General features: G+C 37.8%; 1 protein-coding gene across 48 annotated transcripts in view; it reads right to left on the bottom strand.

The window, feature by feature from the left end:
• Window positions 1-25,946, bottom strand: part of LOC136849122 (5-phosphohydroxy-L-lysine phospho-lyase-like) — a 128,076-nt gene that overhangs the window by 38,782 nt on the left and 63,348 nt on the right. For 19 of the 48 annotated variants that reach the window (XM_067122107.1, XM_067122106.1, XM_067122125.1 and 16 more), the window contains one exon: window positions 22,368-22,840. The exons of 18 other annotated variants lie outside the window; for them this stretch is intronic. In XM_067122107.1, the coding sequence (XP_066978208.1) occupies window positions 22,368-22,462 (95 nt within the window). In that variant the 5' untranslated portion in view covers window positions 22,463-22,840. Of the gene's footprint in view, window positions 1-8,121; window positions 8,389-17,617; window positions 17,984-19,518; window positions 19,642-20,075; window positions 20,250-22,367; window positions 22,841-25,946 lie in introns of those variants that run through there. 11 more of the 48 variants (XM_067122109.1, XM_067122116.1, XM_067122110.1 and 8 more) reach the window with 8 other exon arrangements.

Genomic DNA, 25,946 nt, shown 5'->3' with positions numbered 1-25,946 from the left:
TATATGGCAAATACCAGTTTGAGAGAGAGAGAGAGAGAGAGAGAGAGAGAGAGAGAGAGAGAGAGAGAGAGAGAGAGAGAGAGAGATCAGTACTGATGCAAGAGTTGGTAGAGTTATTGACCATCCAAGAATCATTTGGAAAGTGGCTTCGGGGAATATTAGGAGATGTACTGAAAGTGAGTAGATACTCTTTGACTGTACTTCGGCACTTTAGAACCAGAGGCCATAAGGTTATAACTAAAATACAGCCATAAGACATCATTCGTCACCAAATATTCCGTTGTTTAGTGCTTAATGGCAAGGTGGACTTAAAGCTTCTTGGTATTTCTAATTTACTATTATATAAAGCTGAGGATTAATAGAATATGAATATTCACGGTTGGTAAGTCAGACGCGCGCTTACCGCAGTATGATGAACCAAGGAAAATATAACAAATTGAAGTTAATTATTAACTCACCCTTGTGTATTCGGGTAAAAAGTTCCCAACAAAGTTTCATTCTCAAGATAACATAAAAAACACGATTTTTTTTGCAGCAAGAGGTACAAAGGAATTTGTTTAATTTTTTCATATCTCTGCAAGCAGCTTGCCTCTATTCTCTATCACAAATCACATCAATAAATAGGTATTTTCAACGTCGTTGACTGCGGTAACGGACGTGCCATAGTGTAATAACTAATCGTAGTCATTTTCAAGTGGCAATATGTCGTGGAACAAACTGAGGATCTGACTGAGACATCCATGTAGTGGGTGCAAGCTTTTAAGCTTATCAAGTGGGAATCCACATTACTGAACAGTGGTTGTGCTAAACGAGTAACCCAAATACGACTACCATCAACTACTCTGGTTTGACGAGTTTCTTCCATTATCTTGTCATCTTTAGGAGGCCAGACTAACTCGTGTATTTAGCCTCATAGAATTTCGCCGATGTTTTATAAAAGATCTGTGGTTTCCATAACCTGAACTGCACCATTCGTAAATGTATATCTTTAATGCTTAAATCCCCTGCTCTTTCCTGTTAGTCTCTAACCGACGTTTCACATGACACAACCTACAGTGGACACTGTTCAGAGAGAGAGAGAGAGAGAGAGAGAGAGAGAGAGAGAGAGAGAGAGAGAGAGAGAATCGGGTTTTATGGAATTTGATATCATTATTTTCTAAACCCTATTCGTCGACAGGTAAAGGAATAAAGCCCTATTAGTTACCTCCAACAGAGGTTGAAAAGACTGCCCTCTCCCCAGAACCATACGATGCATAGAGCTGAATTTAGGCTGGTATAAACAAAAGAATTTTAAAAATAACCACTCTGGCTGCTAATAAGTAGGTACTTTAGGCGCTGCTCTCAAGATGTCGAGGGCTCCGTATTGCTGGGGGTTTCCTTAGCAACGCGGGGAATCACTCTTCCTTGCTTCAAACTCAGTTCGAGTTTATGGGTAGCGATGATGGGTAATTTATTATTATTATTATTATTATTATTATTATTATTATTATTCAACATGCGTATACGTTCCTATGGGAAAAGTGTGAAACCAAGCTTCCTCAAATTAGAATGCTTATAAATAAAAAAAAGAGGGAACAAAAACATTGAGTAGTATAGAAAAATACTCATAAAACCAAATAATTATCAAGAAACCAGCTAACCTATGTGCTTTTCTGGAGCCTTTCTCAAACTCAGTAGCACAAACACCGTAAAACTTCTAGAAGAATACCCCAGAAGTTTATAGCAAGGGGAATGAAAGACATCGAATCACATTAACTGGTGAACTGCAAACGTGATGTTTTGAAACTTTCTCTTCTCCCTTCCATCTATATATTCCACAACTCTTCACTAGCATTCATGTTACCAAGTCTCATATGATACCCATTTTAAATACGGGTATCACTGGCTTTCATGTAATCAATACAGAACCGCTAAGGATTAGGTTCTCTCCAGTGCTGAATATTGTACACCTGAACGAAATAAAAGCTCAAACTGCTGCGGGCCTGCAAGGATTGTGCGGGTGGTGGTCACACTGTCATCGACAAGACATGATCGGTCAACTTTGGCCGTATCCTGATAGTGCGCGTAGTGTGTCTCGGTGACTACTACAAAACATAATCAGTCCTCTATTTCCATGTACTCTTCTCCCATGCATACTTCCTCTAACAATTTCCTATAAAATAATGCTCGCTGCCTAAGCATTTCGGCTTCTTCATCCAGTACCACAATATAAATTTAGTGTTCATTATAAACGAGGGCCATCTGCCACTTCCTTTAAGAATGTGTTAAATCTTCAAAAAATCCATTTTGTTTAGATGCATTCTTGAGACGTAGCAATATTGTACTTCAAAAATTATCTTGTGGGCGCCGTAAAAAAAAAACTTAATTACCCTGTGGACGAAAACAAAAATCAAAGCAGTGAAAATATTAGCTACGTTCAATTTTTTCGGCAGATTTAAGGATCAAGACAGTTGTTTTATGTCTGCATCTCAAAATGTTATTATTAAATGTATATTTACGGTTGCTGCACATAGGTCTACAACAGTGGTTCTCAACCGGGGTCCACATAGACCCTGGGTGTCCGTGTAACGTTACTGGGGGTCCACAAAAAAAAAAATAATGAATTGGGGGTCCACAGCGATATTTTAGTGGTCCATAGAGCAATTCTACTTCAGAAGTTGTTACTACCGAGGGTCCATAGAGCAATTCTACTTCAGTTGTTATTACTGAGAATGGAATCTCTACAGTAATCTACGACATATTAAAATACTAAAGGTAGAAATATTCATGTAGCTTTGAATTTTTATGGCAACCAAGTAGAAGAAAAAACCTAACATTTACAGTGGCAAGAACAAACGGAGGTGAAAATCACCCATCTTTTATCAGGTAGCAAGCAGCGACCTTAGATGTTTGTTTTCATGGTGAATAATCTCTCTCTCTCTCTCTCTCTCTCTCACTGGCAAAGGTCAAAGAGAGATTATAATCTATTTTACTTTGAAGGTTGAAGGGTCTCAGAACCAAAAATGTGCATTTGCTGTAGCCATAATTGTCCCACTAATTTCCCTTGGGATTCATAAACCTATGGGTGAAGAGGATATGCTTTGCTTTGCCTGAAACGCAGTCTTCATGTTTCATAAGTTCATAGTTGGATTCAGACTACTTTTCCCTCAGATTTTTCATCCCAACTCTACCGTTATGAATAATAACTAATATGAAAGAACAATGATTTTAGGCTTTTGTATTGATATTTGAGATTAATGGCTAATTTGCAACTAAAACAGACTGCCCTTCAATTTGCTGAATCTACCTAAGAGATAATGAAGTCATTCTATTAGCATATGTGAGATTTATAGATGATCACGGACCCACAGAGGAAATGCTCTTAGGACAGACACAAAACGTCAAATAGTTAACGAAGCTGTTACGTATTTCAAGAAAAGCAATAGTACAGTCAAAAATATAAGTGCAGGTGCTACCCATGGTGCACCACCCATGAACCGCAAATACAAAGGTTTTATTACACTCTTGAAAAAGGCTGTCCCCGAAGTATTTTGCATACATTGTGTAATAAACTTTCAACACTTAGTTGCAAAGCAATTGGGCGGACGTCTGCATAATGCCCTTAATGTTGTGATAAAAGTGGTTAACCATATTCAATAAAATTCTCTTCGAAATCGCCTCTTTCTGAATTCTGCAGAGAAAACGGAGAAGTTTGAAAATCTTGTAATGCATACTGGGGTGAGGTGGGGAATTGTCGTCATCGTTTTACTGCACTTTGGGACTTTATTGTCTTATTTCTGGCTAACACCCACCTTGGAGAACAACTGCCTGCTAGTAAATGTGATGTATTTTACTTATCAGACTTTTCTGACAAATCAACTTACTTAATAAACAGCTCCAAGGAAAAAATTCTGACCTCATAGCCAGTAAAGGTGCTATTACTGCTTTTCTGTGAAAACTACGTACAGCTGTACAAATTAATATCAGACGTCGTGCATTTGAACAGTTTCCTTGTTTGGCCTCGATTAGCAGCGATTTGCACGATGATGACCTTGCACTGTATGGTGAATATTTGGAAAATTTGCATAAAAATATGCAAGCTCGGTTTGGTGACCTACTTATGATGGATATACCAACTTGGGTGTCAATTCCTTTTGAAGTTAAAGTTGCCGTTGTAGACATTTCTTTACAGAAGACTCTCACTGAATTACAAAGTGATGAAATATTGCAGGCAAATTCAAAGATGGGAAGCGTAGTATGGATAACAAATGACATTGCTAAAAAGTACCCACTACTCTGGGATAAAGCACAGCTCTACGTTATAGCTTTTTCATCATCTTGCCTGGTTGAATCAGGATTTAGTAGTGTTTCTCACTTATCAAAAGCTCGTAAGAAACTCTACACTGTGAAAAAGGTTGATCTTCGATAGTCATTGACATCGATAGAGCCGAATATAAAAAAAAAACTGGCTGAGCAGCATCAACCACAGGGATCTCACTGAATAAATTTGCGTTTCTTCTTAATTACTCACTTATCTTAAAATGGTTTATTATGTATTATTTGCTAGTGTACATAAATGCTCTATACAATTTAAATGTTAAATAAGTTCATTTGCATTAAATTAGTTTTCCTTCAAAGTAAAGCATGATCATTTAATATTTCTTTAATTTTTTATACAATTCCCATACTTTTTTTTATTAGTGGAAAAGAGAATAAGCTTTTTTTTGTGTGTGGAATGGCTCTGGGGGTCAAAAAAAAAAAAAAAAAAAAAAAAAAAGGAAACGTGGTCCATGGGTAGAAAAAGGTCGAGAACCACTGGGCTCCAGTTTATATTAAACTAAAACGCACAATGATTGGTCGAGAGTGGACATGTCAGAAAATGTTCGCAACGCGTGATCTACTAAATACAAGGCTAATGATTCCTTTTGCATCTCCAGGTTCGGTGCGGGAAAGAAAAGTAATACATGGTAGTATTCTTGCCTGGTTAACTTTGAAAAGAAAACAACAGGACTTGGGTTTATATGTATTAGATAAAGGCATTCACAATAAGTGTTGCATTCTGCTCCTGGTTTTGCAGTTCGTGGCTAGGCAACAAACTAAAGCTCCCTAACAGAAAGCGCATATCTCCATCAACAGAGAAAAGAAAAAAGTTAATTATAATAAAATGGATTTGCTTTTGTCCTGGTAGCTCTAAATTTAATCAACATTCAATCTTTAGAGAAATAAAAAGCGCAGTCCTTAAAAAAATAAGATTAAGTTCAGGCAAATACATTATATATGTATATGTGTATGTATGTATATATATATATATATATATATATATATATATAATTTTTATAAAGATTATTTCATATGTATATAAGAAAAGCGCACACTAAAGATTACTTTTCAATATATAATATAAATATATATACATACATATATATATATATATATATATATATATATATATATATATATATATATATATATATATATATATATATATATATATATATATATATATATATATATATATATATATATATATATATATATGCGCTTTCTTTTCTTTACACTTAAAAATGATCATTGGCAAAAATTAGTACAAAGACTACTTTTACGCATAAAATTCTCATTGTTCTTTGTGTTTCACTACATACTATGCGTGTATAAACATAAAAATACTTAAAGGCTTGACATAAGACATGGATCCTTATGAAACTTGTTTACTCCCGACTTGCCTTTAAAATTACGAATCATCCACGCACACTGCGCTTTAAATACGAAGTTTCCTGTGCATCATTGCAAAACATGCGACATTCTTTTTGGTTTTGTCATGCAATTTACTCGTGATACAACTGACGAGTAAACAAAAACAAAATTCTTAAAATTCCTGCGAAGCTTGCAGAGATTGAGCAATCATACGATTTGCTCTTTATGCTACAACTGTTTTCATTTTCATTTAACTTCTCGCCATCGTTCCCGAAACTGATTCACAAGCAGATAAGTGTATTATCATTAAAGGCAGAACTACTGAACAAAATAAATAAATAAATAAAGAAGAAGGGGGGGGGAGGCGATCTGCCACCAGGCCCCGATAGGGGTGGAAGGGTGGCGGCGTTACCCAACAGCCACACAGCAGTGGGGGATCGAGCGGCAATGGGGACGAGAGGGGCGTCTGGAGGTGAGGGACCCAGGTGCAGTGGTTAGCAGGAGAGGGGTGGCTGGATGTTGGTGCGGTGGAGGGAAGCGGGGTGAGGAGAGTTAATGGGTTGGTCGAACTTCCTCACGTGTGGGAACATCACGTGACGAGAGAAAACGGTTCGTCTAATACCGTGCAGGGAAAGAGTGGTTGAGCGTCATCACGTGAGGTTTTGACGGGGAGTTGACCTCTTGGTTCGCAATTGGTTTTGAAATGAATCAACTAAGTACCACATTCGACAAATTAATAGGGTCCGAAATACGAATGTTACTTTTTTAACAACTGTAATCTGAGGTAAAATTACAATAATGTGAGCAACTGCATCATGTTTAAAAAGTACGGGCCGAATTTCTCATTGAAAAAAAAGAACAAGAAAACGTTACTCTTCACAGCCTTGCAGATTTTTTACTGAAAGTTTTCAAACGGTTGATCAGGATGTTCAAATCTCCAGGCACTACTGACGAGAATACTGTAACATAGTAGTAATTCTTGAAAAAATGGTCCAAAGCACTAAAGAGAAAATTAGCAGATGCATACTTTGACAAACCATTGATAGGGAATCGGTAAGGGAATAATGATCCATGTATGGAGGTTTCCCACGCAGGTGTGAAGGCCAAAACACTTGGAAACGTTAATACAAGTGAGGATCTAAATTCACCATTCTGGCGCCCTAAAAGAGCAGGACACATAGTAGGAAAAACACAGAGCTCATATCAACGCCACAGTAAAACCCCGACGCCCACTTGTTTTTAAAGACCAAAAAATTATCTGTCGGGCTTTAAACGAATAGAAACAACCTCCAATCTGACTTTTCTCCGAAGAGTTAATTATATAATTTGACAACAAAAATCTAAGGCCGGAACATTCAAAACAAGGATGAGCACTCCACACAATTCCTAATATTTCTCACAAAATATAGTCATTTGTTGTAATGCAAACAGCCCACCTTTAGCACAATTTTCATAAATAAAACAGACATAACTTTTAGCGTAATCCGGCTAACTAACGAAAAAAATAAAGCCAGCAAAAACTCAACCACCTTGGCGGAGGTAGGAAGTAGGCCTAGGCCTTAAACAATCGCGAACAACTTGCACTCAACTGTAAGCAGTACTCGTATCACTGAAAATCTAAGAAATTCCACAGAGATCTCTCCTCGTTTTATTTCACGGAAATAAAGGAAAGAGAACGAGGGATGACAGCATAACAAACCGCTGCACTCTAGTGGACGTCATTGATTTTTATTCTCTTCAAAACCAAAAACTAAAAATTTATTAATAACGTTTGTAACAGATGTCACCACTGAAGATCTTGGCATTACTTAATAAGGATGCACAAACTAATCCCTCCCTTTTCAACTTGAGATTTTCACATTACATCACGCTTTTAGCAACGCAGGTTATGCAATATTACAACGAAGCGTACTCGTCCTTTTGTGCATACAGTGCGCATTTATTTCAGTTCGCAGTTGTCGGTGTTTGCGTTTGTTTACACCTTTTGTTTGCATATAAATACAAAATGATTTTACTTCTATATAAGAATTAATTTAAACAAGCACTTAATCAAAGGAGATCTATACATACAACTAGAACATGTGCACCATCTACACACCTATAGAAAACAATACGAGTCGCTTATAAATATACATATTTTCTCAAGCATAAAACTTGTATGATATGCATTACCATAATACACTATAAATTATAAAATAAATTATATATATAATGTGTAAGAATACTTATGAATGTATCTATATAACAACGAGAGGTTTACAAACAGACTAAGAGTAAACACCAATTTATACGCGTACATATATGAAAACAGTTGCATTGATACGTGTTTCATAATGAAGATATAGGAACATTTCAGCGTTTATATAATTCTTTTCAGGGGAATATGCAATACATATTTTTGAATACTAAAAAAATCACTATTCCACATAAAACATGATTTTCACATACTTCAAACCGAAACCGTTTCAATCCACAAACATAATTTTGCATAAAAGCAAATTCTTTTCTCCCAATTAGCTGCTCTGAGCAATTACTTCTCACAGATCGAAACCATTCGGGCATTATTTTGGCAATATATCCTATTTCAAAATCCAATGAATTCATAAAAACACAACCGCGCATTAACGAATGTCCACAGTTGAAGAAGATGAAGGAATATTTTTGCACTGTTCACCACCGCACTCTGGCTTCACAAACCGAACAGTGAGGGAGTGTGTTGGTGTCGGCGCAGGCAGCGCTCGGCTTGGGCCTGGGACGGGAACGGGGATGGACGGCAGGGGGAATGTGAGGGTTCTCTGGCTACATAACCCAGCCACCGAAGTTAAGTAACCCGCGCCACGCGTCCTCCCAAAACCTTCTGCCTTTATGAAAAAGGATTTCTCGTACGCAATGAACAAGGAACCTTCCTGTTTTCAAAAAAACCGCCAGGATATTTTAAACGCTTTTAGTTGTAACGCATGTACAGTTTCTTATAATTAATTCATGGCCAGTAATACGGAACCACGCCTGCCACCGGGTCTTGTATAAGAGCAGTATCAAAGCAATGGGGACCCTCCATCTTTCTCCTTCCCGACTTACTTTCGCCCGACAACGACCCTGGCACCTCCTCTACCTTCCCTGAGATATGTTTGCAAGTCTTTTTTGTTATTAATTATTAATCGGCGTTCGTTTGACTAAAACCACGCCAGTTAGGAGGCCAGTTATGAAAGGTAAGTCACGAAAACTTGTCAAGCACAAAACAGAAAGGTAATCGATACCATTGTTATCTTTGGCAGAGGAATATGCGTGCTTGTAGGCGCTGAACGAACTTTCTTCAGGGCTATTTCTCTAACAAATACTAGTTCTCAAATGTTATGAAAACAGTGAAGCATTCCCTGAAAGCTAATGTCAGTCCGAAGTCTTGCAAGGCATTTTCCATCCCCACAACTACATCCGGTTTACTTGAGAGCCCCTTCAACGATGGTTATTCAATGAAATGAAATACCAAGGTAAAAACGCTTGTTCAGTATATCAGTCAGGATGTACGAGTGCACTCACTGTGGGCCTTGTGTAAGTGCACTTCAGGATCAATCAGTAACTACACACGTCACACCGTTAATATTCGTTTGCTCTCGTGTGCACCATGAAATTACATTAATGAGATGGTAACTGTATGGAATAGATATCAAAAGAACAGCTAAATACGTAACCATAATAAAACTGAAATGATGCGATTGAAATTAAATATTTAAAATAGAAACAAAACCTCTTTGTACTATATTTATCTCAACTGTAATACGGAATCTATAAATACAAAGCTACCCTTGCATAACTGACGGACGCCGGGAGGATGAGAAGGCTAATGACATGCAAGCACGCTCTAAGAAATTATCAACCAGATAAGGCAATCGCACACGAAAACACCACTCAATCTGTTGACCACATGTTAAATCAACTAAGAAAATTTTTACGTTCAAGTGTAGCGTCAGTTTCACTGTATTTTCTCATGTACAACGACATTTGTATCAACACACTAATTAATGACGCTACCAAAAATGCCTTAGGCCAGCATCGTGTTATACAAGCTTGATAAGGGGGAAGCAGAGCGCAACTTTCTCTCAACATTTCGTTCACTCCTGAGTGGCAGAGTGCGAAGTATTGTATAACTGTACTTACATGAGATACGCATGTTATCGCTTATAAAATGCTTCTACTCTGTAGATAATTAAAGAATAAGGAATAAATTCACCTTGTAATAACAGTCGTAGTGATGGCAATATGTCTGAAGACGAATAAGTATGCGTACCTTAAAATTTGGTATGGATTACATAAGTGAGGAAGCAAAACAATGGTCGAATGGCAGCGACTAGATCCAATCTAAACCTGACAGACTCTTCACATTAAGAGCTTTTCTGAGAGAGAGAGAGAGAGAGAGAGAGAGAGAGAGAGAGAGAGAGAGAGAGAGAGAGAGAGAGAGAGAGCCTTCATTTAGCCCACCTTAAACCAGATTTTGAGAAAGCAAGTCCCACTCCAGATTATTCTAGCCTGTCAGTTATAAAAATAAGGCCAATTTTCACTTGTAAAACAAAGAATTTACTTCCATGGTTATTTTGTCTTTTTACACGCATAGGCGCAAAACAATTTAAATGTAAGTGAATGTGTATATATTACGTAAATTTAAAAATGAGAGAGCATTACATATATTTATAAAAGTGTCAGTGGATATAGGCTACTGTAAATTCCCTTTTGAATACTTGCTCTTCTCCAGGCTGCATACCTTAAATACATTTGCAAGCATAACCAATATGACTGCTCTTTTACATTACTTCGTGCTACGCTTGTGAAATGCACACATACTGAACATAAACAAGTTACGAAATATACCTCAACAAACAAGCAATGCTATTAGAAAAAAAAAGTCACCACGAGTTGCATTCCACAAGGGTAGCATTTTACGATGATTCATTTATAAATTCTGAGGAATATACTTTAGTTCATCTATCAAAAGCAACTGAGTCGTGTTGGTTTACAAAATGTTAAGTTTCTGAGGGTAACATAATTACTGCGGCTTCAAGCAGTGTGTTAATTCAAAAACAACAACGTCGTGTGGAAAATCTGAGACTCTAAATTTAGTCTGATTTTCCACACGACGTTGTTGTACGGAGTCTAAATATTGTGATAAAGATCTAAATTTACATTCTGTAATGGTGGAGTGAAAGATAATGACTGCGTCATTAACGGGATATAAATATAATTTAAACGTAATGTGACCTCTGCCATATTGGCGTGTTGGAATCAAATTCGTTTCGGATCGCTACGGCCACGCATCCAATGTTCATGAACTTTTCCCTATACCCAATAATGTTCTACTATTCATACAATACATCTTTATTTCGATTATATGACCCCCAATAATTCATTCACTATCTCCCTATAACTTTAATTTTTATAAGTCTAATTCCGTATAAAGGCGGAGAGTTTCACTGACTGTCCCACCGACATCCACTTGAATAAAATTTTTAAAACCTGGAGCTTTGTCATTCAAATATTTAGGAAACCTTGATCATACACAGTACGACAGCAATCTTCGGGGCAATGATGACCGAATACTAAAATGCTGATAATAATCTACAATATATATCAAGTAACACTGCTAATTTAGTTTTGTTAGAGTTCACGTCGATTAACGGGCAGTTTCTTATGCAATTAGTGTAAGTAAAACGAACGCTCGCACGCACACACAAAAGTGTCCAGAAGGACGAGACAATGAAAGGCTCAGTTAAGCAAAAAATAAGAGACCGAGGTGCAACTGTAAGACAAGAGGATCGTTTACATAAACAACAAAAGGAGGGAGAAGGTAAGTACGCAAGTGTTTTATAAGTTGTTCCACAGGGAAACAAATTGAGAGACGCAGCAAGCACGAACTGAATGAATTCCTGGATAGACGGAGTCAATACTGAAAATTTGTTGAATGGGGAACATGAATGACAGCTGATTAAAGGTGGTATGGAAAGGGTTAGTGAATTTGAGAATGCTTGTGGAAAAGAATGCTGAGGGCGTACGGAGGAGAATTAAGAGAATGGAAAATAAACACCAGCAGCTGATTTGACCTTGTCAGATGCTGCAGCACAGTTGTAAAAGTATGGCTACAGTACAGTGATAAAAGTATGGCTACAGTACAGTGATAAAAGTATGGCTACAGTACAGCGGTAAAAGTATGACTACAGTGCAGTGGTAAAAGTATGGGCACAGTACAGTTGTAAAAGTATGGATACAGTACAATGGTAAAAGTATGGCTACAGTACAGTGGTAAAAGTATGACTAGTGTACAGTGGTAAAAGTATGGTTGTAGTATTTTAGTGAAAGTGTGTGACGGACCAGGTATGTCAGGTATGTCTGGGTGAGGGAGAAGTTGCAGGGAATGAGTAGAGGAATATTTGTTCACTTGTAAAAGGGTAAAGATGATAGACTGTCACATGGGGATGTGACAATCGAGTGTTCCTAATGAAACAATAAAGTATGAATTTTTAAACTGAAAGGTAAAACCACATAAAAAGCTTACAATAAAAGATAGAAAAAAAGTATATCTTAGTTTAACCAGACCACTGAGCTCATTAACAGCTCTCCTAGGGCTGGCCCGAAGGATTAGATTTATTTTACGTGGCTAAGAACCAACTGGTTACCTAGCAACGGGACCTACAGCTTATTGTGGAATCCGAACCATATTATGACTAGAAATGAATTTCTATCACCAGCAATAAATTCCTCTAATTCTTCATTGGCCGGTCGGAGAGTCGAACGCTGGGCCAACAGCGTGCTAGCCGAGAGCTCTACCCACCCCTCCAATGAAGAACTAATAGAAGATAGAAAGGCAATGGGAGGGTGTTGAGGATGTATGGTAAAGACGACTGTTGTAAACAGCTAAAGTTATAACGAAAATGGCGCATGTGATAGATTCCTAATTTATTATAAAAATGGGGCTGAGACAAGTGTGTGGCATTTTTCCGCTGCCGTTTAATATCAAGAACGAAGTGATGTTAGAAGTAAGAGTAAGAACATCAGAGATAGGAGGACAGTTGTGGTATAAGAAAATGAGTCGCAAATAGATTATGGAATAATTTATGTCATTGTGAACATATTTGAGTAAGAATAAGGTTATGAGGCAAATGGAATCCAATATGATGGATGAGTTCGGGTGGATGGCGGAAGAATGGAAGTGGTTGATTCATACAGATATTCAGAAGTAATGGTAAGGGATAATGGTAAGATAAAAGAAGGGACAAGGAAAGTAGAAGCCTGTGTGCTAAAGATCTGAAGGAGAACTGGAGCGTTTAGGGAAGCTACGATAGGAATGTATGAGGGACTGTTGAGCCCGCTCTCTTTTACGAAAGCGAAAGTTGGATGTAGAATCCAAATAAAACAAGTTGCAGCTCTTGTGATTAACTGTTTCCACAGTTTATGCGGCATAAAAAAGACTGAAAGGGCGAGAAATGTGGAGATAAATAGCGGTGGTAAACCCGTTTGAGTAGGTGAGTGAATGGATCATGTTTAGAAATGATTTGTTCATGTCAAAACAATGGGCGATAACAGGTGGCTGAAAAAGTAAAATTTCGATGTGTTAGGAGGGAGAAGAGGAGCAAGACCTCGAAACCGCTGGATATAAGGTATGAATGAAGCAATATAAATGAAAAGTCTTCTGAGGAGGCTCATCCAAGATTCAGCAGTTGAAGTATGAATGTTGCAGTGACTATTGTGATTTTCTGAAGCCTCCACTGTTAATATAAACAGGTTAATACACACACACACACACATATATATATATATATATATATATATATATATATATATATATATATATATATATATATATATATATATATATATATATATATATATATATATATACACACGATATATGTACAATGTATGACTATTTATCACATCACCGTGATTCATATACAATCAGAAAGCTACAAACGTCCTTTAATATCCAATTCGCTCTACCTCGGAAATAATATATTTTCATATATGTTACCGAAGGGGAATTTTTTAGTTGATAATAAGTCCGCCGTCCCGTGGGGTCGAACCAGCGACGGACGAGGACTCAGGACTACAGGGACGCACTAACCCAGTCGGCCACAAGAGAGGGTATAAGTGAATATCACCACCTCCCATCAACTCACCCGTCGAACTCAGGTGTTTTGCATTTGGAGACGATGTATGTATATATATATATATATATATATATATATATATATATATATATATATATATATATATTATATATATATATATATTGTGTGTGTGTGCAATCGAAGAACTAGAAAAATAACTAAATAATCACTGGGCTAAATACCGCGAATACAGTTTCATATTTATTGACCATAACATTCAGCGCTGAAAGGGAAACTGACAGATTTGAAAGGTATAACAGGAGGACACCTCGCAGTTGCACTATGAAACAATTGTTAGGAGAGGGTGGAAAGCCTGATGGAAAGAGAATATGAACAGAGGTCCATTAAAAAGAATGAAAGAGGTTGCAGCCAGGGGCCGAAGGGAGACTGCAAAGACCCTAAGTAATGCCTACAGTGCACCAAGTGAGGTGCACTGAAAGCATTAGCCCACTACGGAGTCCATGGATTATACTGCTTCGCCGAGAGCAGAGGCACCTAATGAATACCGTATCCATTTTTTGATTAATACAGATATACTGAATCGCATTCTTTCTTGGGAAATCACGCTCAGACACAAGAACAGCATGTTCAAAATAACCTTCCTAAATCATGTACTGTACAGCCACTCTAAAGTAGCCATTTTGCAATCCTGGTCCATACATAATGTTACAACTTTTGTTCCTGCCACCCCCATTCTAATGCACAATTCTCAAATTAATAAATCTATACTCTTTTACCCATCTCCCGAGTCTCTTTGGCACTCTGAGAGCTACAACTCTCATAAGTATACCTTAGTTTAACCAGACCACTTGAGCTGATTAACAGCTCTCCTAGGGCTAGCCCGAAGGATTAGATTTATTTTACGTGGCTAAGAACCAATTGGTTACCTAGCAACGGGACCTACAGCTTATTGTGGAATCCGAACCACATTATAGCGAGAAATGAATTTCCATCACCAGAAATAAATTCCTCTTATTCTTCACTGGCCGGTCGGAGACTCGAAAGCGGGGCCAGCAGAGTGCTAGCTGAGAACGGAACCCATCCTCCCAGTGAGGAACTACACCTCTCAGAGCTCTACGCCTTTCAAATACCCAATAAACAATTACTCAGTCCATCCACCTGCTGCATAAGTAGGTCAAGGACATAGGATTTAGGCCAAAGGTCAAGCGCTGGGACCTTTGAGGCCATTCCGCGCTGAAAATGAAATTGACAGTAAGAAGGTTTGAAACAAGATCTTGGCTTGAAAGGTGCAACAGGAGGAAAACCTCGCAGTTGCACTATGAAACAACTGTTGGAGAGGATGGAAAGTCCGATGGAAGAAAGATAATATGAACTGAGGTACAGTAAAAGGAATACAGAGGATGCAGCTAGGAGTCGAAGGGACGCTGCAAAGACCCTTTAGTAATGCATACAGTGCACCACGTGGGTTACACTAACGGCACTATCCCCCTAGAGAGAGAGAGAGAGAGAGAGAGAGAGAGAGAGAGAGAGAGAGAGAGAGAGAGAGAGAGAGAGTGAAATGAGACAGGAAATATAACTGACCAAGTGAGTTTGGTAAAAAGGAAGCAAGAATGACATATACAGAAAATTATTGATAAATGGGCTACGGTTAAAGATATCGATGTGGAAGCAGTACAAGAGGATTATAGAAAATATGAGGACAGGGCACACGATAGTAAGATGAAAGAATAACATCATAAGTTGTGGGATGAAATACTGAAAAGTTTACTGAAGAAAAAAATTCAGGAGCGACTGCACAGCAAAGATCATGTGCTGGTATACAGGAGGACAGTTTAGCTAATCAAGAAGTAAGAAAGAAAGAAAAAAGAGCGAGTTATGAAAATTACAGGGAGAAAGTGAGCGGAAGCTTTAGGGAGCGTAAAAAATTGATCTACTGAGAAGCAAATGCATACAGAGGTTAATAAACAAAACAGTTAGATCTCAGAATACAATATATATGGAGGAGCTATCTGAAATGAATCCGTCATTGAGTTCCTGGAGTGAGTATTTTAAAGATTTGTTGGATGCAGCTGATAAAGCACAGCTGAATGCATTATTCAAGGGCAGAAAGCGTTAGTGTGAGTTTGAGAATGCTTGTGAATGCGAGCAGGATTAAATATAAGGAATGACTAGAGAGAGCGAATATCTGAGTAAAAGAAGAGACGAAACGAGGAAGGTAGCAGTGTGCAAAATATTGGGAAGCAAAGGGGACGGGGTATGAAAGGACTGTTGGGTCAACTCTCCCTAAGGAAAGTAAATGATTGTTAACTGCAAATAAAAGAAAATAAAAGAGACTGAAGCTGACGACATGCACTGTTTATAAAGCGCAATGTGGCATAAGACGAAATGAAACTCAATAACACTCAAACTTAAAAATCAACTTTAATTATACTTAAATAAAATAAACATTTTACTTGTCACTTAAACAGTAAATTAAATTCTTTACTAAAAACAGCAAGCACTTTATAAATATAGAGAAAACTCAATATTGCTTGAACGTTATACTAAGATGGCTGATTTTAAGCCTACCTCACACAAAAACATATAAAACACTTCACAAAACAGCGGGTAAGAAATGTCGAGTATACTGAAGTAAATAAAAACTAGGGGAATGACCGTAGGTGATATATGGCTGACAGAGTTTTGAAACAGTTTGGTCTTGAGAGTTCTCTGAGTATGTAATTTGATAAGGAGGAGAGGAAGACGTATTGGAAAAGATGGGCCTTTGTATTCAGGAGGCACCAGTGCATGCAAGATAAGAGGGGAAAATGGCATGTTTTTTGCACAGGTCCTCACGATGCAGTAGGTATGAACGTGGCAGCAACCCTTATATCGCTTATCCCTGAGCCATACATATATATACTGTATATATATATATATATATATATATATATATATATATATATATATATATATATATATATATAAAGATATATATATATATATATATATATATATATATATATATATATATATATATATATATATATATATATATATATATATATATATATATATATATATTATATATATATATAATGTATATATATACACATACATCCACACATATATATAGTATATATATATATATATATATATATATATATATATATATATATATATATATATATAAATGCATATAATATATACTATATATGTATGTATGCATGTATGTATGTACTGTATGTATGTATATATATATATATATATATATATATATATATATATATATATATATACATATATATATATATATATATAGAGAGAGAGAGAGAGAGAGAGAGAGAGAGAGAGAGAGAGAGAGAGAGAGAGAGAGAGAGAAAGTCTGGCTCCAGAGATAAGCGATAAAAGGGTTGCTGCCACGTTCACACCTATAGACCTTGTACTGAATCTCGAGGGCCTGTGCAAAAAACATGCCCGGTTCCACTCTTATCTTGCATGCACTGGTGCCTCCTGAATACAAAGGCCCACCTTTTCCAATACGTCTTCCTCTCCTCCTTCCCAAATTACAAACTCAGAGAACTCTCTGTAACCTGCTCTCCTTCATTCTTTCCACAAGACCAAACTGTTTCAAAACTCTGTCAGCCATATATCGCCTACGGTCATCAGACTGCAGAACACCATGTACGAGTACTTCTTGTTTTGTCCGGATGCATGGTCCAAATTTGGCTGATAAAGAATGTTTCTCTGTTTGAATTTGGTGCGGATGTTAGTTAAGAATGACTGACAAATCCTGTAACAGTGCAGCGCTTAACAGCGATCGTATTCAAAGGTGCTTTTAACCCACTTACCAGGGACAGGGACTGTAGTAACCGCGTGGGCAGAAGAAGGGGGAGGACCCGGCCATATCCTACCTCCCCCCATACAGAGGTGACGGACCGTGAGCCATCGCCACCACCCAGCCTTGCACTATCATCGTACTGGGTTAACTGTGTTACTCGATAAAATGTTTATATATACTCTTAATGAACCAGCAATAGGTAAACTACATTGCGAGCGGTGGATCAGTACAAAACACCCACTCACGCGAGAGCAAGCAACAACGTGAACACGCACATCACAAGCATTACTAGATGGACCAATAGGCAAGCAGGCAACATGGACGACAGGCAGGGGAGCTAGCAAGCAGTCAGGCAGGCAGGCAGGCAGTCAATCCCAAATATTAGGGGACGTTGGGTTCAAGATACGGTACGATACTCTCTCTCTCTCTCTCTCTCTCTCTCTCTCTCTCCCAAAAAAAGTATTCATGGCTTATTGATTACCAGGACGGGGTTAGGAAAACGTTTCTCTCTTTCTCTCTCTTTATTTTTCGCTCTCTCAAACGTGAACGTGGTCATTTAAGGGAGGATGCAAGAGAGCAAAATCATGGTAGTCGATGACGGCGATAGTTTTCAACAAAGGCGACACAAACCCGTAGACTTCGCCCCAACAACGAACAAGCAAATGACCTTGATTTGTATTACAATTGTCCTAACCGTCACAGATGCTGTAAGCAAGCGGATGCTGTGTGAAGAATGTATTCACGTAACTGCCACTGCTGTGCCTTGCCAGTACAACACAGCGCTTCCATTTTAAGCAAGACCCAAAGATTATGCAACCAAGGGTTTAAAATATCTTTCAAAAACACACTCCCACTCGCATATCAATGTAAGTCTGAGGCATAACGCACTCTAGAATTACTTAACACCAGCGCTCCCTTCCCAACCAACCACCCACACAAAATTGGTTTTATAACTAAGCTCTTTAGGGGCAATTTCAAAACGAAAAAAATAACTTTCAGGGCAACCATAGTACATATGCAGCCTCTTAAGTTTGCCAGTTGTTGCCTGTTAAAACTAGTTTCCAATCTAATTTACCCCTATTCTTTCCGACCACCATACAAATGCACTTAGAGGCAGTTAATGAAAATGTTCAATGACAACGTTTACACAAGCTGCATAAACTAAAATTTTGACTAAAACAAAAAGTTAGTTCATGGCTTCAGAAAAAACTACAACATCCTTGCATGGGTACATACGGTACATATCGAGACCCTTGTGTAACTATGGCTACCTAAAGCCAATGCGCCCCTTACCACCTCCCAACCCGATTTCCCAATGCAAAACCCAGTAACGTCATGTGAGACACCCAATCCCTTTTGGCTTTACGTGGTTGAATGGTCTTTAAGTTACACAGCAATACGACACAGAGGTTATAAGCCGTCGTTCCCACATAAGCTGAGTAATAAAGTTACATACTCAAGTCTCTTCAAGTTAATCTTTTTTTGCATACGGAGTCTAAATTCCGCCAAATCTTCAGCAAGAAAGTATTACGACATTTGTAAAGAACGAGAATTCAGTACAGGTACCTTAAGCAAAGATATGTGCCAACTTTGATTACCATCAACGTCAAATGAACCCGGATGCCCAAGGACAACACATCCACGCGTTTACATTAAGCACACACGTAACTGCGTATAATATAAAGTCCGGTATCCATTATTCAAAACTGGCTCATCATAGTGCGCCTTTCACCAAGAGGGTGACATCTCGAAAGTACAAAATGAATATCAAATTTGCTTCTAGGTTACAAAAAATTAATAATGCTAACAATTCACAGAAACTAAATCTTTTTCAAGAAAATCAAAAACACAGGCAGCAACGCTGGACTAAATCATGACTGGTTCATAAAAACAGGTTTTTTTGCCGTTAACCTTGGAAAATAGGGCCAAGTTGAGGAATTCTGAGTTCAAAACCGAAAGGCCTGGGTGTACTGCGTCACCTGGGCTGACTGCAACGTGTTACACAACCCGCTGTTGAAGACTCTTCTGGCAAGTGTTCGTACCCGAAGATTTCGACGCGAGTCCTGCTCTCTCTCTCTCTCTCTCTCTCTCTCTCTCTCTCTCTCTCTCTCAGTGGGGTCCTCTGGCGTGCTTTACTTTCTTTGGATATTTTCTAATGTTTATAAACTTCTCCTTTTGGGCGTTCTTCTTTTACGTAATTGCACACCAACTAGACATATTTGCCAAGTCTATACCAAGATTTCAAGAATTCTTTAGACCTTGGTCTATCGATACTTGGTTTATTCTACATCGAGATGCGAACGATATGAAATATAAGATCAATTTTCCATCCACCACTATGACTATCCTGGTATAATCGCTTTGAAATTCATAACAACAGAAATCTAAGAAAGTAAAAGAAAAATAATAATAATTAAAAAGAAGCCAAAAACACAGTTAAGCTCACTCAAAGTCAAGATGCGGCTCACCCGAAAAAAAACCCTGCGCTTAACTCTCCCTCCGTCGGCACGATGATGTGTTACACAGCACCAAGGTGACTCGTAATTATACACTTGATTCGATGCAATGTGCTAGTGCATGACGGTCGACATTCGCACTCGATTAAGAAAGCAGTCATCAGAACTTCACCGTGAAGCAAAGAACTGTCGGATGATCAGGTCACACAAGAAAATTAAATGCATACTTTGATACAGACAGAATAAAAGAAGTTGAACAAAACCATGAAATTTCTGGATGTTACAACTATTTATCTTGTACCTTTTGTTGTTGTTGTAGGTTTAGCTGGCCTCCAAATCTTCTGAATAATACAAGTTCCATAGAGTTTTACCAAGTCTTTAAAACTCGTGTAGGTATACATTTTTAAGTCTATAAAATATACCAATGGTCAATGCAGTCTGTTCAAGACTTTAGAACTCATGCAAGTACAATACATACTGTAAATACCTCTGAAGTCTATCAACCCCCATACAAATTCATTTTATAATTTGTACCTTCTGAACATTTCCAAAAACTGAAGTTATTATCATACCATCCCTGCATATTTTAAAAAACGCTCTACGGCATTAAAACCTTTATTATTGCATACGTTTAGCAGGAGTACATAAGCGGTACAGTAATTTAGGAGGTTTGATTACACAGAACGCTCCGAAGGTGGTAGAAAAGCATTTTCCTACTTTTATAATAACCCCAACTTACTAGTATACCGTAGATATACTTGTCATTCATTAGTATGAGTTTCAAATATCTTGGCTATTTTTAACACAATTTAAAACGAGCTAGTATGAGGCGCATCGCGGTTAATTTTTATAAGCTGAAACGAGGCTATCGTTGTTTGTTGAGGGCACAAAAACGGCTAGTTATTTTCGATACATGCTGTGAAAAACGCTAGATTTTCTAAGAACTCTCAAAAGATGGACGGTTTTAAGTCGGAACACAAAACGCGAAAGTTTGGCAAAAAAGGAAAGAAAATATCTATTACGGCTTTACGTGGCATTGGTTTTGATATGATCATTCTCTTCTTGCACATTTACTAATTTTATGAATTTCAGTTCTAGAATAAAATACCAGCATTTACTTTGCTATATTACTCATCTCTCAATCATCGAATTGAAGCAAGCAGGTAAGCGGCTGGGGGTGAACACCAATGGATGTTACATGAAGTTTGCACAAAAGCTCCTCTGTAGCCATCTATGTGAACATAAGCCTGAAGCCAGCAAACCTTATTCTAAACATCAATGTGCAAATTGTAAGTCTGAGATAAGCAGTAATGGGTCAAAAATATCAAGAGAGAATTCTGGCAGGGGATGCACAAAAATGCGATACCAAAGGCAAGTTCCACAGCATGAGTGTGAACTTGACACAAGTGTATCTAAATACACTTGCTGCCAGCTTGCCTCTGAATTAACCAAAGAAATTTTTCGACGATACCGATTTTCAGAGTATTTCTGCAAGTGCGCTGTTTGAAAACATATGTCCTGTAACCAATTAAGGAGTAAACGTCCTCTACACTCACATTTGAAGGAAAGGTAAATCTCAGTACCTGTTGCACATCTGGCAATGAAAGATAAGGTTTAACTATTCAAATGAACGTTTCGCATACCAGCTCAAGCCCTCTAGGTACGAACACAAGTAAGCAGGTACAAGCACACACACAGGTTTACGTGTATACATTTATACACACATGCACCTTGCCAGGTTGATCTTGTAACTCCTGAATTAGGAACGAACTCAGAGCATAAGGTTTCCATAACATCAGGTACATTTATTAAGTGAAAAGCAAAAATATTCCTCTGGAGTCATTACAGGAGGAACTCAGAAACTTCACTACCCAAGCTGGACGCTGTTCTTACGAAAGTTAATATCTGCATTTAAATTCCTGTGGTATAGACATAAACAATAGAAATGCAGAGAGAGAGAGAGAGAGAGAGAGAGAGAGAGAGAGAGAGAGAGTACATTTAGCCCACCATAAACCAGATTTTGAGAGAGACAGAGGCCACATTTAGCCCAACACAAACCAGATTTTGATTCATTCATGAACTACATCTTGCATGCAATGAGACGAATTTAGACTCCCACACAAACTACAATATTATTCAAAGGCCTCTTATTGCAGAATTGTTACATGCCATCAATTCACATTAGCCCACATGCGAATCTGACACAAGGGGGGAGGGGGTTACCAAAGAGACCCAAGTAACGCATATGTGGAAAAAGTGCACCAAAACACTGATAATGTTTACCTTAAACATTGCCATGCTTACCTCCTCTTCCTGACAGCATCTGCAGGTTTTTGCGATCTGCACATCTCCATGATTTTTGGACAGATCCCATTGTAGTCAGTGACCGTTTTCATCATCACATTATCTATTTTTGCTGCAAAGCCAATATTCAAAAGCTATTCATTTGTCTTCCTTGTCTGCTTTCCGTTGTTTTTGGCTAGACTGACATAATACGTTACTGATTCCATCGGAATATTAGGAGCTTGCCACCATGTTATTTACGCGTGATTGGTCCTTGTTCAATGTTGCAATATTTTCAAAATTCCTTTGTGTGGAGTGTTCATATAATCCGACGTTTGCACGTGATTCTTCACTGAATATTACAGACCGACTGTCTTAAATATTCTTTGTCAGCTCTTATTTTCCTTCCTAGATTGCAACTTGATACAGCCATGTGTAAAAGTTCATTTTCCACTATTGTCCGACTTATAAACACACTGCATTGATCAAATCAACTGAAATAAAACACAAAATAAAGACTTTGAGAAAGCTAAACTTACATACAGAGGAAACAGAATGTGAATTTAGACAAGGACGAGGATGAGAAGTTTCGGATTAAAGGAAAAAGGTTATGTGACGTACACGGACCTAGAAAAAGTTTATAGAAAAGGTAAATTCAATACTGATGGTACTGTGGATGTGTGGTGTAGAAGGTAACTGCAGAGAAAATAAAAATATTTATGACGAATGTTTGTCTCACGAAACAAGGGTGTATTATATCTTCAGGGCTGTTTGATATCTTGACGGCTGGACTTAGGCACGGAGTTTCAGAAAAGAAGTCTGTAGAAAGAAATTAGATGTAGTTGATAAATTGCTGGATAAGGAAATGGGTGGACTGTCATGGAGTATCTATACAGTACATATCTAAGTAGTAAAGAAACAGTGCAGAAACTGGCGGATGATTGGAAATCGTAGGCGAAAGGGCAAAGTTTAAATTACATATAAGCAAACGTAAGGTTACGAGGCTATCTAAATCCCGGGAAGATCGAGCACTTAAAGTTAACACTGTTGGTAGAAGAATGGAAGTAGTTGATTCCTGTAGGTATTTGAAAGGGAATGTATTTAGGCCGAAGGCCAAGGGCTGGGGCCTATGAGGTCATTCAGCGCTGAAACGGAAATTGAGAGAAAAAAAGTTTTGCAGGCGTAACAGGAGTGCAACCTCGCAGTTGTACCATGAAACAACTGTTAGGAGAGGGTGGAAAGTAAGATTGAAGAAAGAGAAGATGAACGGAGGTACAGTAAAGGGAATGAAAGGGTTTGCGGCTAGGGGCAGAAGTAACGCTGCTAAGACCCTAAAGTGATGCCTAAAGTGATGCCTACAGTCACTTCAAACAATCCGCCTTTTTAACAATACATCACCTTCAATTTTCTCCCACTTTCATTATTCCATTATCGACATTCCCTTTATTGGCCCATTTTCCTGGTTTGCATTTACTCATATTACCCTGAACTTGCTCACTTTCTCTTTCAACTTTATTTTCTAACAGAAATCTTGAACTCTTTTGCTAGTCTCTGCAGTTTCTTTGCTGTTATTAATCACCTCTGGATCGTCTGCAAAGATTACCCACTCCAGACTGGTTCCGATCCCATTTTGTCCCTTAACTTTCAAAATATAACATAAAGCTACGGCAATCATACGCCCTCCTTGTCTAGTTCCACTAATACACCAAACTAGTTACCCGCTGCCTGTGCGTACCAAAGCAAATTCCGTTTTTTCTTACAAATTTGTTTTCAACATCTATAAACTATTCTCAACACCCTCCACAATATAACCTTTTATAATATATAAATATGTGTGTCGGAGTAAGTGTTTGTGTATGAGAGAACTTTTATATAAACATAATACCAGATTATCCCAGTATATTAGATCATGATGAGCGATAATGCCCCAAGCACAGGTTATCATATAACTATTACGCGTGAAACTCAAGTCATCTGGAATACACGGTTTAATAAATAATACACACACATATTATATATTATATATACGTATATGTATGTATAATACAATCTATGCGCTTTTCCTTCTGAAAGAACATGACAGAGGCTACTACCCACCCAGTTTTTAGCAAATATTTTCCAATTACTCATCTAAAAGTTACACAACTTTGCTAATCACTCGAAAAGCAGTAAAAAGAACGGGATGTTAAAACAAAACAAATAACAAGATATATTAATAATTACCCATGACAGGAAGCCGATAAACAATTATTTTTCTATACAGGGAGGGAGAAATAATTTCCTCGAACGAAATTGTATACAAAAATAATTACCCAACAGGTATAAAAAGGAATAATTACTTTGATTTCATGGAAATGAGCTTTAGTTTTTAAAATGGGGAGGTGGAAAATGATTACTTCGATGGAGAAGAGATTAGGGAATAAGTTGCTTAAATGAGAAAAAATGGAGAAAATCGCCTAAATAAGGAAATAGTGAAACCATTAACCAAAGGGTTTGATGAAATTTAAGCCTTTTTTTTTACCAAGGACAGAAAAAATGTATTTACACAAGAATGTACAATCAAGAAACTAATTACAGAGTGAAAAGAGATGAAAGTTAGCCATAATGATAACAAAAAAGCACAATAGTGTAACTTCAATTATTGTACTTTTGCTAATTACCTCAATCTTTAATCTTGCGTGATGGTGTTAATGCATACCTAAATATCTGTTAGTTGAGGCTGACAAAACTTGGCTGACTGCAATGCGTCCAAAACAATTTTCTTTCCTACCTCTTTATCTAACATTCCTAAATCCCCAATAATGTTTAGAACTTACAAAGTAACCCCATCGGATCTCTCACCGTTTTGCAATTATAAAGTGAACAGCATCAAGCCTTATATGAACCCCATCACGGTCTAACGAAATGTCTCTAAGAAGCTGCGGTTGTGTTTGTGTCGTACGTATTTTCCGTCTAGGGAAGCAATTCATATGTTTGTAGGATTGACGTGTTCCTGCATGGTGCATTGTTCTCATTAATGGGAGGCTCTTTTTCTTCTCCGCTTACTCTGCAGACGTTACTAAGGACGCTTTTCTCGAGGTCATCTTCACTGCGTGCCGCCTTCAAATTTCTAGGCGGCGTTCGACACGTCTGGCTACGCACTGCTTCAGACACTTGGTGGAGGTGGACACGGGAGTGAACCGGTTTGTATCCCCATACCAGTCACTTCTAGAACGGCAAACCTTATCTTCGTTGGTAACATATTTCCTATATTGTGCCATTTGCTCTATCTAAAGACATACGTTTATTGTCACAAACTTTTTCATCTTGCAACTGACCGAGCAATATTTGAGCAACCCAGGACATTTTGGTTCCTTCACAAAACATACAAAAAAAAAATAAATAAATAAAAGACACGCTCTGAACTGAAAGAAACAATACACTTTCCTATCATACCCACTCGATTAATTAGCACGTTTACAGTAATAATACCCGAATAACAGACCGCGCTTGGAAGTATGTCAATTGGGAAATAAAAAAAAAAAAACAGTAAGGCAAGAGTTATGAAAGCCGTGAACAATGAACAGGGTGGGCAGCAGGTAAACAACGCTTAGGCTTGGG

The sequence above is a fragment of the Macrobrachium rosenbergii genome, chromosome 20, assembly GCF_040412425.1.
Source record: "Macrobrachium rosenbergii isolate ZJJX-2024 chromosome 20, ASM4041242v1, whole genome shotgun sequence".
NCBI classification, from domain to species: domain Eukaryota; kingdom Metazoa; phylum Arthropoda; class Malacostraca; order Decapoda; family Palaemonidae; genus Macrobrachium; species Macrobrachium rosenbergii.
Note: the sequence above shows the minus strand (reverse complement) of the source record. Positions and strands in the feature narration are given on the sequence as shown.